General features: G+C 36.7%; 1 protein-coding gene across 3 annotated transcripts in view; it reads left to right on the top strand.

Annotated features, from left to right (window-relative positions):
* The window catches only part of KIAA1328 (KIAA1328 ortholog), a 283,315-nt gene that overhangs the window by 17,243 nt on the left and 250,984 nt on the right, over positions 1–15,088 (top strand). For all 3 annotated transcript variants that reach the window (XM_027765941.1, XM_027765940.1, XM_027765939.1), the window contains one exon: positions 11,190–11,305. In XM_027765941.1, the coding sequence (XP_027621742.1) occupies positions 11,190–11,305 (116 nt within the window). The remainder of the gene's footprint in view (positions 1–11,189; positions 11,306–15,088) is intronic.

Below are 15,088 nucleotides of genomic sequence, written 5' to 3'. Positions count from 1 at the left end.
AAATGAAATAATTCTTTTTTTTTAAAAAAAATAGTTGCTTTTAGTCTTACAATTAAAAGAAAAAAGAACAAACTGTGAATCCAGGACATATCTTAAAACAGTGAAAGGTGTGGTCCTGGAGCAGCCAGATAAACTGAAATCTAGGGAGACTTGTGCTAGCATGGGAAGACAGGTGTAAGCACTACCTAGCCTGGAGCAGACACAACTGAAAACAGGTAAGGTTTCAATTTAGTGGAAGCCTGTAGTGGGCAGGTAAGAGTGGTGAGCCCTGGAGCAGCAAATGTAGGAGGCACTTGAATTCTCTTGCAGGCCTTTTCTCTGTAGGCTCCACTTCCTAAGCATCCTGATAAGCATCCCTGTTGGTGCAGACTTCAGGGAGGTGAATAATTATTTTTATGGAAAGGAAACTAAATATTTCATGGATCCTTCTCCTCTATCTCTCCTGTGTAACAAAAAACATAAATTCAGACAGAAGGGCAACATAAACTACTGTCCTTAGGGCACTTGTAAAACTATTGAGTGCCAGAAATTGTTGGCAACAAAACCAAACCTGTGGAGAGGGCAGAGTTAGATGCTGCTTCTAGAACTATAGACGAGAAACAGGAGTGCTTCTAAGAACCAGACCTACAGAGTCTGATTAGCACAGGTCTAATTAGAATAGCAGAGGGCCAGCTGATGGCATGGTGGTTAAGGTGCTGTATCTCACATACAGGTGCAGTTTTAGTCCTAGACCGGTGGCCACCAGCATGTGTGGACCCTGTGGGCCCCAAATCCCAGGAGGAGAACGGAGGAGGGGGGCTTTCAGTGTGTTGATTTAACACTCACCAACGCCCTTACCCCTGTCTCTCTTCAGTGAGCACACACGCCCTAAAACAAAAACTAAAAGAAATAACTAAAAGAAAATGCTGCCCCAATCCAGATCCCCAGCACTAGCCTTACAAGTGCTTAATAAAAATAGCAGTTGAATACTGATGAGAAACTCATCAGACAGACCCTCTAGGAGGAAAGAAATAAAACTGAGGGTGGAACAGATACTAAGGAAGAACATCTGCCCACCTGAAGGGATGTTCTGCCGGAGGAGTTTGAAGCCCCTGGTTACTGAGGGCAACCATAGCAACAATAAATCTCAAACCAATCTAACAACTGACTAGATCAAATTAACATAATTTTTACTCTGAAAACCTAGCTAAAGGAAGATCTGCCTATTACCAAATATAGAATTGGTTTATCTTGGTTTGTACTGTCCTACCCAAGGTGTCCAGATACCAATAAAATAAATATAAGGTATATGAAAAGATAGAAAACTCATGTGCAAGAGAGAGAGCAACAGAATTAGATGAGTTGTAGCATGGATGTTAAGAATAATCTGAGGGACCAGCAGTTAGCGTAATGGCTATGTTGCTGGACTCCCATGTAGTCGACTGTGGTTCGAGTCCTAGACCCAGTGGCTTAAAACTCACGCCAGGCATGTGTGTGTGTGTGCCCAAGATCCCGAGAGGAGAATGGATTGTGGCATGGCCATCCCCCCGGGGGGGTGTTTTCTCACTTTCTGTCTCTCTGTTTCTCTCTGTCTGGCGAGCACATGTGCCGTATGGTAAAAACCTCTTCCCTCCCCCCCCGAAAAAAAAAAGAAGAAAGAAAAAAATAATCTGATAAGAAATTTAAAAATAATTGATTAAATTTGTTAAAATACATATTAGATGTCAATAACTGCTTAATATCACAAAATTTAGCACCTTAAAACACAAATTTTCTAGAGGTCCTATTGTTTGATTGAAAGGATTTGTGAGCCTTACTCTCTTTTTTTTTTTTTTTTTGATCCTTACTCTCTTTAAAACACCTTTTTTTCCTTAACAAAAAGTTTATTAGGAAGATGTTCATGACCTGATGTTTATATCATAGTAAAATGGGCCTGTTGAGGAGGGGGCATGGGTTTTTCTGTTGCACAGCATTATTTATATTCGTTTCAAGGCTTCTAACATGATGATGATACTATTTCCTCATATTACCACCATTCCAGTATTATTCTATTGCCCCCTAGTTGCCATCTCCACACATTCATCTATCACAAGATTTATAAATGGATCAAATTCTCACAATATTCCTTGGATATGTCTGCCATCATTTAATTTTAACGATAATTTTTGTCCATAAATTTTTTCAATTCAGGAGGGTGAGCTTTGCTCATGGTGCCTACTCAGTGGGCTCAGAGATGCCTTTCGTTATTAAAGTACCTTTATGTGACTGTGCTGAAGCATCAACTTTGATCTTTCTGAGATCTCAACTAGTTTCACCTTTGGCTTTATCTTTCTAGCATATTTTTTACTCATGTATTCTGGAATTCAAATTTGCCCAGAAGATGTTTCTTAATTTTAGCCATGTTTTGCTCTGAGAATTTTTGAAACCATGAGGTCTGGTTTATTTTGGTTTTGTAGTCTTTCCTTGTATTTGACTGTCATTTTTCTCAATTCACTATTAGGTTGTTGGGGGAGTCATAGAAAAAGGAGACATGACTTTCCTGACAACCTGATATAAACACTAAGAAGAAACCAACCACACCTTCAACGTTTACTTGGAAATCTCCTTAGGTGGATCAGTCACCTAATTTGTTAGGCACATTTCTCATTCTACAGTTTTCAGAACATGTTCCCGAGGACTCCACTTCCCTGTCTCAGGGGCCTCTTCATTTTGTAGCTGACAACATGGCTACTGGCTTCCATCAGAGTGAGTAAACAAGATAGTCTTCACTACGTTTATAACCTAATCTCGGATATGGCATGTCATTGACTTGTCAGATTCCCTGTGTCTAGCCCATACTCAAAGGGGATTAAACAAGAACATGAATACCAGGAGACAGGGAATAAACAAGGAAAAGAGTAGGAGAGAGAGATCACTGTATTGTATTTTAGACACTATATTGTATTTTAGAGGCTGCCTACCACAATAACTGCAGTTTTTCCCTAAATTTGCTTGTTTTGAGTAGATTTCTTAATATTTTCTGTATGCACAACTGTATCATCTGCATAAAATTCTTTTCCATCTATATGCTGTCAACCTAAATGAAAGAGTCTGACCTGAAGTTAATGAAAAGGTTTACTTAAGCTCAATTGTGAGCATAACTTACTAGGTAGATGAGACCTCGGTCACCTGTAGCCAATGTTTCCCAAAATGGTGAAGCCCGTGGTTCATGTTTTAGAGAGAAAAAGAAGGGAAGGAGAGAAAAGAGAGCAATAGGAAGTGTAATGAAGAATTTATATCAGTAGCATTTTCTTTTTTTTTGGAGAGGTTTTCGCTATAGGGCGCGTGCGTTCGCCAGACAGACAAGAGAGAGACATAGAGACAGAAAGCGAGAAATCACCCCCCAGGGGGGATGGTCACGCCGCAATCCCTTCTCCCCCATTCTCCTCTCGGGATCTTGGGCATGCACGCACAGGCGCCCGGCGTGAGTTTTAAGCCACTGGGTCCGGGACGCGAACCGCGGTCGACTACATGGGAGTCCAGCGACATAGCCATTATGCTAACTGCTGGTTTCCTCAGTAGCATTTTCAACTTAAGCCTTCAACTGGCATTAGAGTTCATGAGTTATCTCCTAGAACTTTTCCAGACAGCCAGAGCTAGTTCCCGAATGTCCAGCACTTGTAATATGTAACAATATACATAAGTTGATTTATGGCTTAGGCCTTGTCAGTTGATTTGGGACAGTTTCTCTTGGATTGTTTAACTGGATAAGGGCATAGGGTTACAACAAACATGGCTAAATTCCATGTTCACATACCTAGGTCTGTGGAGCTTAGTCATTTAAAAATGCCTTACAATTTTATTTTATCTCTCGATGCTTTTCATTTTATTACATTATTGTGCTGACTAGGACTTCCAGTCAATATTGAATAGAGACAGTGATAAGCTAACATTATTGCTTTATTTTTAAAGTGCAATGATAGGGATGAATTGTTCTTTCATTTCACCCTTACGGATATGATAACTCTAGGGTTTTTCTTAGCTTTAATAAGTTGATGTAATTCCCTCAGTCCTAGGTTTTTGAGAGTGTTTATTGTGAACAGGTCAAATTTTGACAAATGCCTTTCCTGCATTTATATGTGAGCATATAAGATTTCTCCTTTATTCTGTTAGCATAGTGAAATATATCAACTAATTTTCAACTGTCAAACAAATCTTGTCTTCTAGAATAAACCTAATTTGGTTGTATATTTTATATCTGCAGATTTGTTTTGCTAATTATTTTTTAGGATTTTTTTTCCCAGCTATAGTTATTGGATAGATTGGCCTGTAATTTTTGCTTTCGTATTGTCCTTGTCAGAATTTGGTATCAAGGTTATTGGCTACTTCACAAAGTGACTATGTTCGTGAACTGAGAGATGTAACCAGTAAGAGATGTAACCAGTAAATATTAGAAAGTTAATGTTTTTGGATGCCAAATTAACATATATTTAAAGGGTCTGATATTTAATCAGCTTTAAATACTATGTATCACACTATCTCTTATGCTTCATTCCTTAGAAAATGTGTTTTATTCTTAGGGTTTTCAAAATAATGTGTACTGTCATCATTTTTTTTCTGTATCTAATCTTTCTGTATTAAAATTCGTTTTTTGGGGCCTGGCAGGTGGCGTGGTGGTTGGGGTGCTTGATTCTCATGTGGCTGGCTGTGGCTTGGGTCCTGGACATGGTCGCTTACTTTCTCACTTTCCCTTTCTCTCTCTCTGTCTCTTTCTGGTGAAATTAAACAATAATAGCAAATGGAATTAAAAAAATAATTCTTTAAAAATGTGTTTTTGTCATTTCATTTTTAGTGTTGTAACCACCATATTAATTATATAAGAAATGATACATTTTACCTTTTCTCTCAAACTTATTGTACTTGAGTTTTTAACCACTTGTACTTACAGGGAAAGAAGAAAGCCACTTTTCAGTAGAAATATGATATGCAATTCAATTTTTTTGTTTGTTTTTATTCTTTCAATGGATTCATAGAGTTGTATAACCGTCACCACACCCACTTTTAGAACACTCTGGTCACACCAAAATGAAACCTTATACCCTTTTGCAGTCACTCCCTACCTCCCTCTGAACGTTCCTAGCCCTAGGTTAACTGCTACTTTACTTTCTGTCTGGTGATTTATCTATTACAGACATCTTATATAAATGGAGTCATACAATATGTGTTCTTTTTATACTAGTTTTTTAAGTGTAGCTCAGTGATTTCAATTTTATCCTGGTGGTAGGTAGTGTGTATTGGTACATTTTTATTTATTGCTGATAGTATTCCATTGGGTATGGGTAATACCACATTTTGTTTATCCATTCATCTACTGATGGACATTAGAGTTGTACTTTCTGGTCATTATAGATAATGCTGCTATAAACATACATGAACAAGTTTTTGTGTGGACATAAGTGGAATTGCTGAGTCATATGTTTAACTTTTTAAGGAATAGCCAGACTGTTTTTCGAAGTGGTTTTGCCATGTCATATACTCACCAGCAATGTTTGAGAGTTCCAGTTTTTCACAGTTTCACTAACATTTGTTATTATTTCTCTTTTCGATTGTTGTCATCTTGGTAGTAGTACTAGAAGTGGTATTTAATTGTGAGCTTATATGTATTTACCTAATGGCTAATGATACTAGACACCTTTTCATATGCTTATTGGCCATTTGTTTACCCTTGAAGAAATGTCTATCTATATCCTTTTAAATTTTTTATTGTTGAGTTCTTAGAGTTCCTTATATAGTCTATATATAAGTTTCTCATTAGCTGTTAGTATTTGCCAGCACTTTATCCCATTGTTCTTTCACTTTTGTAAAAGTTCTTTCTTTCACAAAAAAGCAAGAAAAAAAAAAGAGAGAGAGAGAGACAGAAAGAGATAGAGATACAGGTAGCCCCACCAAAGTCTTCACATCATACACTCCAGCCTTACCCAGTCAAATGAGCGACATGGACACACATGCCTGGTGTATGTAGGGAGGTCTCACCATGTGAACCAAGGATCTTTCCACATACTCCAATCGTGTCATCACTGCTCCACTGTCTGGCCCCTCAAGCTATTTTTATTGTTGCTTGTTTTTTCAGTGTCATAGGTAAGAAACCATTGTCTAACCTGAGAGCTCAAAGATTTATGCCTGTGTTTTCTTCCAAAAGTAGTTTTAGCTTTTTTTTTCTTTAAGAATTATTTGATTTTGTTTATTATTATATACTTTTAAAATTTGCTGTAGGGAATGTGTGTATACCCAAGAAAGACAAAAAGAAAGAGAGATAAAGTGAGAAAGCAAGTCGCCAGATCCAGGACTCAAAACTGTGGTCACGAATGTGAAAGTCTAGTGCCCTAACCACCATGCCACCCACTGGCCCCTATGGTTTTAGCTTTTACAATTTTTTTTTATCCATTTTGAGTTCATTTTAATATATAGTATGAGGTAAGGGCACAACTTTATTCACTCTTTTATATGTGGTTATCAAGTGGTCCCAGAAAAATGTATTGGAAAGACTTTTTTTCCTATTGATTATCTTGGTATCCTGGTTGAAAATAAACTTATTTTACATGATTAAAACTTATTTTGGACTAATAGTTCTGTTCCATTGATCTATGTGTCTGGCTTCATGACTTATTGTAGTTTTTATAAGTTTTGACATTGAGAATTATAAATCCCCCATCTTTTTTTTTTTTTTTTGGAGAGGTTTTTGCTATAGGGTGTGTGCGCTCGCCAGACAGTCAGAGACGGAGAGACAGAAAGAGAGAAATCACCCCCAGGGGGGATGGCCACACCACAATCCCTTCTCCTCCATTTTCCTCTCAGGATCTTGGGCACGCACGCACACGTGCCCGGCGTGAATTTAAGCCACCAGGTCTGGGACTCAAACCGCAGTCGACTATGTGGGAGTCCAGCGACATAGCCATTACGCTAACTGCTGGTCCCATAAATCCCCCATCTTTTGTCCTCATTTTCAAGAGTATTTGAAGTATTCTGAGTCTCTTTCTCTCTCTCTCTTTTTTTTTTTTTTTTTCATTTCATGAGAGTAAGTGAGAGACAGAATTAGAAGGATAAGCATTCTTGAGACCAGTAGATGGTATAATGGTTACATCGTTTGGATTACTACATAGTTGACCATGGCTTGAGTCCTGGGGCTGGCAGCTTAAAACTCACCCTGGGCACACGAGTGAGTGTGTGTGCCCAATATCCCAAGAGGAAAATAGAGGAGAAGGGGTTGCGGCCTGGCCATCCCCCATTGGGGGATGGTGGTGATTTTTCTCTTTCTGTCTCTGTGTCTCTCTCTGGTGAGTGCATGCATGTGAAAAGAAAAAGAAGATAAGCAGCCTTGATAGGGTCTCAACCCCGTGATTCCTGCCCTTCCCCAGCCAGCCAGGATCATGAGTTCCTGTGCCCAGCACATGAGGATGACCCAAGGAAGCAAACTCACAGTTTTTGACATGGACCAGCTTTACTTTAGCAGCACTTTACCCCTACACCCCTGAGCCAGCCTTCTCTTTTCATTTCCAAATGAATTTTAGCATTAGTTCCTATAGAGAATCCAGTCAGAATTTTTGCACAAAATCTGAATATCAGTTTGGGGATAACCATCTTAACAATATAAAGTCTCCCAATAATGAACATGGTGTTCACTTATTTAAGTCTTAATGTCTTTTAACTGTGTTTTATAGTTTTCAGGTACAAGTCTTATACTTCTGTTGAATTTATTTTTCATATTTTATTCTTCTTGATTAAATTGTAAATGTGACTGTTTCCTTCATTTCATTTTGGGGATGTCTACTGCTAATATATTTACACATTGATCTAGAATTTTGTAATCTTGCTGAATTCCTTTATAAGGTTTAATAGTTTTTTAGAGAATTTCTTAGATTTTTCTAAGATATTTAATTATGTCATGTGAAATAGAAATGGTTTTATTTTTTCCTTTATCTTTTTATTACCAGAGGATATGTGTACTTGCCAGGCAGAGAGAAAAAGAAAGGGACAAATTTCCTTCCAGTGTAGTGTGGTCATGTTACAATCCCTTTTTTTTCCTGTTCTACATTTGATCAGGATTTCGGGGATGCATGTACATGCACCTTGCATGTTTTTCAAGTTGGCAGGGAAGGTACTCAAATCATAGTTGGTCACCTGAGATCTGGCTTCCTATGCACAGTGCTTAAATGTTGTACTACTGGGCAGGCCCTACTTTTTCCTTTAGAATTTGATGCCTTTTGTTTCTTTTACTTGCCTAATTACCTTGACTATTGTCATATTACTGTGTTGAATTAAAATAGTGAGAATAGCTTCCTTGTGTTATTCCCGAATGTGGATAAAACATTTAATCCTTCAAAGTATGGGTTTTTCACAGATTGCCTTAATCAGGTTGAGGAAATTCCCTTTTCTTCTTTCCTGACTGTATTTATTTAATTTTTTTAAATTATGAATTTTTATCATGAATTTTCACATGTTTTTCTGCTTCAATTTTAGATGACCATGAAGTTTTTGTCTTATAGTCTGTTGATATGTTGTTTTGCATGGATTGATTTTTGGATGTTTACCAACTTTACATTTCCAGTTAAATCGCAGTGGGTCATGATGTATAATCCTTTTCTATGTACCTGCTAATATTTTGTTGGGGATTTTTGTATCTACAGTATCATAACAGATAATGGTTTGTAGTTCTTAGAGTCATTTTGGACATAGATCGCTTTGTCTGCAATTTCTAAAAACACTTGTATTCCTTTAGGCAGTATATTTTAATATCAGCCATAGGTAAAATTTGTAAATAGGGGGTTAAGATGATTTTATTGAAATATTTCTTACTGATGAAATTTCTTCTTTTAACCATGTAATTACCTTTGTTTGAAAACAATATATTTATTTCTTTTTGCTATGATATACCATAAAATCTGTTTCTTCCTTTTTGAAATCTTATTGATGAAGTTGATATTCATAATTTATGAAATGCAACCAACACATCTAGCTCCCTAAGGGAAGATATTAAATAGGAGAAGAAATATTTATTAGGTCATTGGGAAATTCATGATGTATTTTTCTGTTTTTCTATGCAAAAATGTGTCTTAACATTCCCAATGACCCAATAGTTGACCAGTAGGTGAGCTCTTTCGGATAGAAGCTTTGCTGACTTGACCTGTCTTTCACATTAGTATAAAAGTACCGTACCCATTTTTGGGGTTTCTGGAAGAATATCAGGGGAATATAAGCCATAAAATAAATCCCTTTCTAAAGCACTAGTTTTATTAAAAATTTTAGACTAGGTAAGTGTGGGAAAATTTTTTTTGCTTTGTTCTTTTCAGAATTATTTAGTTTTCTTTATTATTATTTTTTTCTTTGACCAGAGAAAGAGAGCAAGAGAAAGTGAGAAAGCAAACCACCAGGTTCCAGGACTTAAACCACAGTCAGCCACGTGGGAGTCCAGTGCCTTAACCACTGTACCATCTGCTGGCCCTGGGAAAACTTTTTATATTAAAATAAACATGATTGTTTTATGATGAAAAAATACTAAATGTGCAGGAATGTTTAAGGTAAGATATAAAACTTCAATGGGATTCAGTACTTTGGGCACAATTTTCAAGCCTGCCACCAATTCTAAGAGTAGTAATTCTCTTCTAATTAGATGAGAATACATTTTATGGAAGCTTTTGAGAAATACATTGAGATATTAAGTAAACAATGACAGTGGTGATTTTTTGCTTTATGAACAAGCCACTCTCCTTGTAAGCAATATCAAAAAACAATACTTGGGGGGCCAGCAGGTAGCATGGTGGTTAAGGGCGCTGGACTCCCACATGGCCAATCGCAGTTTGAATTCTAGACCTGGTGGCTTGTGTGTGTGTGTGCGCACACGCGTGCTCTCTCTCTCTCTTCCTCCCTCTCCCTCTGTCCTTCTCTGGTCAAATTGAAATAAGTAAAATAAATACATTTAAATAAAATAATTCTTTAAAAAATACTAGCTATATCCTTCTATCTAGATTTTCAGCTTTTTATCCTATTAATTAATTCCCTTTCCTGTGTTTAGATTTTCATTTGTTGCTAAACTCTAGACAAGGTAAAGGAGTAGGTCTTCTTATGTTACTTTTTGGTCTGAAACTGAGTAGATGAAAAATGTTAATCATGGTACTAAATATTTCCTTGTACATACACCTCATTTGAGATATCGTTGGACAAAAATTAAACAAGAAGACAGATTTCAAATCTTGGGTTAGCTTTATTGGCAGGTCTTCTGCATTTAAAGTCTGTATTAATATACTTGCTCATATTAACTGTGCTAATGTTCCATAAAGAAGTCATGCATATCTTTACATAGGTCTATAGAAAAAGTGTTGCCCTTTGTTCTTAATACAGCTTGTTAATTTTATAGCCTTCTAGGGCATCGTAATTGCTAAATGGTAGTCTAACCATAGCAGCGTAACAAAGATTTTTTTTTTAAAGCCCTGTTTAATAGTGTAACAACAACTATTTCAAAAGCACCCCATAAACTCAATTTAACAAGTGATTTTATTTGGAAAGAACACTGTAAATTTTAGGAAAAGCTCATCACAGATTCAGGCATTATGTATATACCTGTACAAGCATTTTTACATTCACTTTCCTGAGAAGTTTTTATGAATCTCCTTCACCAAAGCAATTGAGTAAATGTTAGAGTATACCTATTCTAACCTGGCCAGACTCTAGAGAGAATCTATGCATTTAGATGGAAGTTAAGGTAAACCTGGCAAGCTACTTTTTTGTTATTATCATTATGATTATTTTAAATTTTGCCCCAGGGTGCAAATATATTTAGTAAGATGTTTAATGTATGCATGTTGTTTATATCTTGATAGGATTAAAATAAGAATATGGAAAAAGTCAAAATAAATTGGTTGTATTATTATTTTTATAATAAAAAATAAAACTTGTATTTCAAAGTTTGGAATATTTTTCTGTCTTGGATTATAATTTGGTAACTATTCTACATTTGTATTTAAGATATTTCTGATGATTGGGCACATTTGAGGAAGATTGCCTTATGAGACATTCATTTATTAAAAAAAAAAAAAGAAAGAAAAGAAAAAAAAAGTAGCATATCCCTGAAGAAGAATTTAGCATGCCTTTGGAATAAATCTAGTTTTAGTAAGCTGCACCTTTCGGCACATATTTCATTTTATTCTGTTAAGCACTTTTTTTTCTTTTTCTTTCAGAGTAAGTGAAGAAAAGGAGGTGACAGAAGAACGATTCAAAGCTGAGCAGGAATCATTTGAAAAGAAGATCAGGCAGTTGGAAGAACAAAATGAATTGATCATCAAAGAAAGGGAAGATATCCTTTTTGAAGTACCTTTCTTTTTTTAATGTCTAGAAAGTTTGACTCTTTCATGAAGAAAATGTAAACTCCAGAGAAATAATTGTCCTAATTTATAACAGTAGATAAATCTGCCTGTACTGCCATTGCTAGACAATCAAAATGACACTTAACAGCATGTGCTGTTGCATCCTTTGTGCTTGATAAGGCTATCCAGCTGTTCTGCCCCTGCTATTGCGTTGTGAAGTACATATTTGTCAACTAAAAAAGACAATAAGAAATTTGGACATTAAAATGTAGTGTTGGAGCTCTAGTAAATTCTGTTCCACTACTGTAATTGAGTCTGAAATCTTAGGTTTAATATTCCATCTAGCTAAAGCTTTAACAGGCTTTAGGAATTCTAGTCTGAAATTATAAAATTTTTTAAAAATCCTGTGTAATATATAGATGTTCTAACTAATAAGTGTTTACATTGCAGCATGAAACAACTACACTATTCTTATGTACCAGAAAACTAATAGGTTTAGAACTAGAGGTAGGGGTATGTGCATGTGTATACACATGTGGGGTCTTCGTAAAGTTCATGGGAAATGAGTATTATGAAAAAAAACTATGTGTGGATCTCAAAGTTTTTTGCTCCAAAATAAACTTGTACTTTAATTCTATGTTTCAGAACTTAAAATTTATTTTTATTTATTATTGATAAAGCACATGTATGCACATGTGAGAAGGAGAGAGATTTGTTTTTTGTTTTTTTTGAGAGGTTCTTGCTATAGGGCGCATGCGCTCGCCAGAAAGACAGAGACAAAAAGCGAGAAATCACCCCCCAGGGGGGACTGCCATGCCGCAATCCCTTCTCCTCCCTTCTTGGGATCTTGGGCTCGCACGCACACGTGCCCAGCGTGAGTTTAAGCCACCGGGTCCAGGACTCAAACCGTGGTTGACTACATGGGAGTCCAACGACATAGCCATTACGCTAACTGCTGGTCCTGAGAAAGATTTCTTTTGAACAGTGTATTACTACACCACAGAGCTAGTCTATTTTTTCTGAACTTTCAGAATTCCCCTTGTATATTGCCTGTAAAAAACTAAAGTAAAAGACAGGTGTCTTAACTTAAAAGTTGTTCTTTAGAGAGCCTGGGTGGTGGCACAGCAGTAATATAATGCTCTGTGAGGCTGACCTCAAATGGGAAGGTTCCTGATTCATATCGAGAGATCTCCTTGAATGTTCTGGGCACATATGTGCTTATGATCTGGGACTGAAGCTGGGGATAGATTGTGGTGTGAAGATTCTTGTAGGGTGTTTGTTTCTTGCTCTCTATTTCTCTCTCTCTCTCTCTCTCTTTCTGTCTACCTGGCTAATGGAAGACATGCATAAACTTTAAGAAAAAAATAAGTTGTACTTTAGGGGGTGAGGTAAAATAAGCATATTTCTCAAGTTTCTTTTGGGGTGGGTAGAATTATTTAACTTCAGGTGTCTTATGTAGCAGCATTGATGTAGAAGAAAAGTGGCTATCCCTAAAATTAGGAAAATGAATCTGCCAGTCAAACTATATACTATGTGAATACTTAAAAGAACCATTGTCCTTTTTTTTGTTGTTGAGACTTTTTGCTATAGGGCATGTGGGCTCGCTAAAGAGACAGGGAGAGACAAAGAGATGGAAAAAGCTAGAAATACCACCCCCTTCCCCAGGAAGATGGCTATGCTACAATCCCTTCTCCTTCATTCTCCTCTCAGGATCTTGGACACACATGCACATTTGCCCATGAGTTTCAATCCACTGGGTTGGGACTCAAACTTCAATCAGCCATGTGGGAATCTAGCACTTTAACCACTATCCCACCGACTGGCTTAAGAACCATTGTTCTTATTGGCAGTATCAACATTAACTTGTTTTTTAATAATTATTTCTGAGATTCTGCGAGAGTCAAAAGTGGTCATATATTGACCATAACCTTTTTTGAATACCAAAGAAATGAAAGCACAAGGTTAATTAATTAGCTTAAAACTAGCTTATAACTGTTTAAAAAAATGAGTTCTGAACTTCGTTTTTTTTACTTTTTTTTTTTGGAGAGGTTTTAGCTATAAGGCGCGTGAGCTCGCCAGACAGACAGAGAGAGACATAAAGACAGAAAGCGAGAAATCACCCCCCAGGGGGGATGGTCACGCCACAATCCTTTCTCCTCCATTCTTCTCTCGGGATCTTGGGCACGCACACACACGCACCCGGCGTGAGTTTTAAGCCACCAGTTCCAGAACTCGAACCGCGGTCGACTACGTGGGAGTCCAGCAACATAGCCATTACGCTAACTGCTGGTTCCCTGAACTTCATTTTTCAAACAGTGGAAATGCATGATACAAAATTAATATCAGAATCTGATTTGCTGAGAACATAAATAAGACCTGTGTCCCCCACAGTTCCTTTTGATTTTTCATACGCACATGCAGCTGGCATGAATTTTAAGCCATCAGGCCTGGGACTTGAGCTGAGGGCAACTACCTGGGAGTCTAGCAATGTAACTATTACGCCATCTGCTAGTCCCTTATCTCCCCACAGTTCTAAAGGATGAGTTTTTCCTTTTTTTTTTTTTTAATCTCTAGCATTGAGATAATAATCTCCAGTCTTCTCTTTACCTGCTCTGACTTCATTGCTCTAGGTTGTCAGCCCTCAGGTTAGACTTGCCTTTGTGTTTTTCTTTCCACTGCTTTTCTCTCTCTTTTTTCTTTTTTTGACTATTGTTTAGTCAGAATTCACAACAAACTGGCTCAGCCAATTTTGCTCTATCACTTTTCACAAAGAATAGTGACCTGGAACCCCAGCAATTTCAAGAAACGATAGATTAAAAATGCTCTTATTTGCAAGAAAAAATCAATTTACAGGGTCTATTTTTTTCTCACATAGCAACAACTCTGGAGTAAGATGGCCCTTGGAATTATTCAGTGGCTTAAAGTTTCCAGTGCTGGTATCTTCCATGGTTTTCTTAGTTTTTTTGCAGTGTTGTTTCAATTCTAGGCATCACATTTGCATTAAGGCAAGAAGAACAGGGGAAAAGCTTCTGGTCATTGTGACTCCCTCTTCTTCTTCTTCTTTTTATTTATTTATTTTTTTGAATAATGATTGATTTAGCTCACTGGTCAAGATGCTAATGCCACAGGGTACCAACTAAATCCAGCCACACCCATTCCTTTGTATATTGTCTTTGACTGCTTTTGTACTCAAAGACCCTGTGTTTCTCATAGCCTAAAAGTTTGCTGACCCTTGATCTCGCTGACAAGCTGAAAAGGAAAGGGAAAATGAAAATAAAGTCAAAGACTTAAGCTTATGACATTGTTAGATGTATATTTTATATAGGATAAAAGGGTCTTGACTTGAATAGTGTTTTTTACTGTGAATGAGAATTGGAGTAAATGTTAAACCATTATCAAAAGTTAAAGTAGTATATATAGTTCATGTAATTGGTTTAAGATGTTTTTAATCACCAAAAGGATCATGGTATATTTGTAGAACTTTGTTGCCAAAGAAGGGAAAAAGGAAGATAAGATTACAAAACAATGTAGTCCATGGTTCCTACTGCAAGTAGATTGTTCAGGTACAGACTTCCTTATCAGAATAAATCTGTCAAAGGTTAATATAGATGATTTTACAGTACATAAAACTCTAAAACTTAGAAACATAAAACTAGGTTATAATTTAAAACAATATAATTTTAACTACAGATACATTTACCTATCATACATGACTGTTTCAGACTTTCATATACATGAAATAAGATAATTTCAGATCAATTTAAAATCAGTTT

This window comes from Tupaia chinensis, unplaced genomic scaffold (genome assembly GCF_000334495.1).
Source record: "Tupaia chinensis unplaced genomic scaffold, TupChi_1.0 Scaffold139952_1, whole genome shotgun sequence".
Taxonomy (NCBI): Eukaryota; Metazoa; Chordata; class Mammalia; order Scandentia; family Tupaiidae; genus Tupaia; species Tupaia belangeri.
This window is presented reverse-complemented; position numbering and strand designations above follow the sequence as displayed.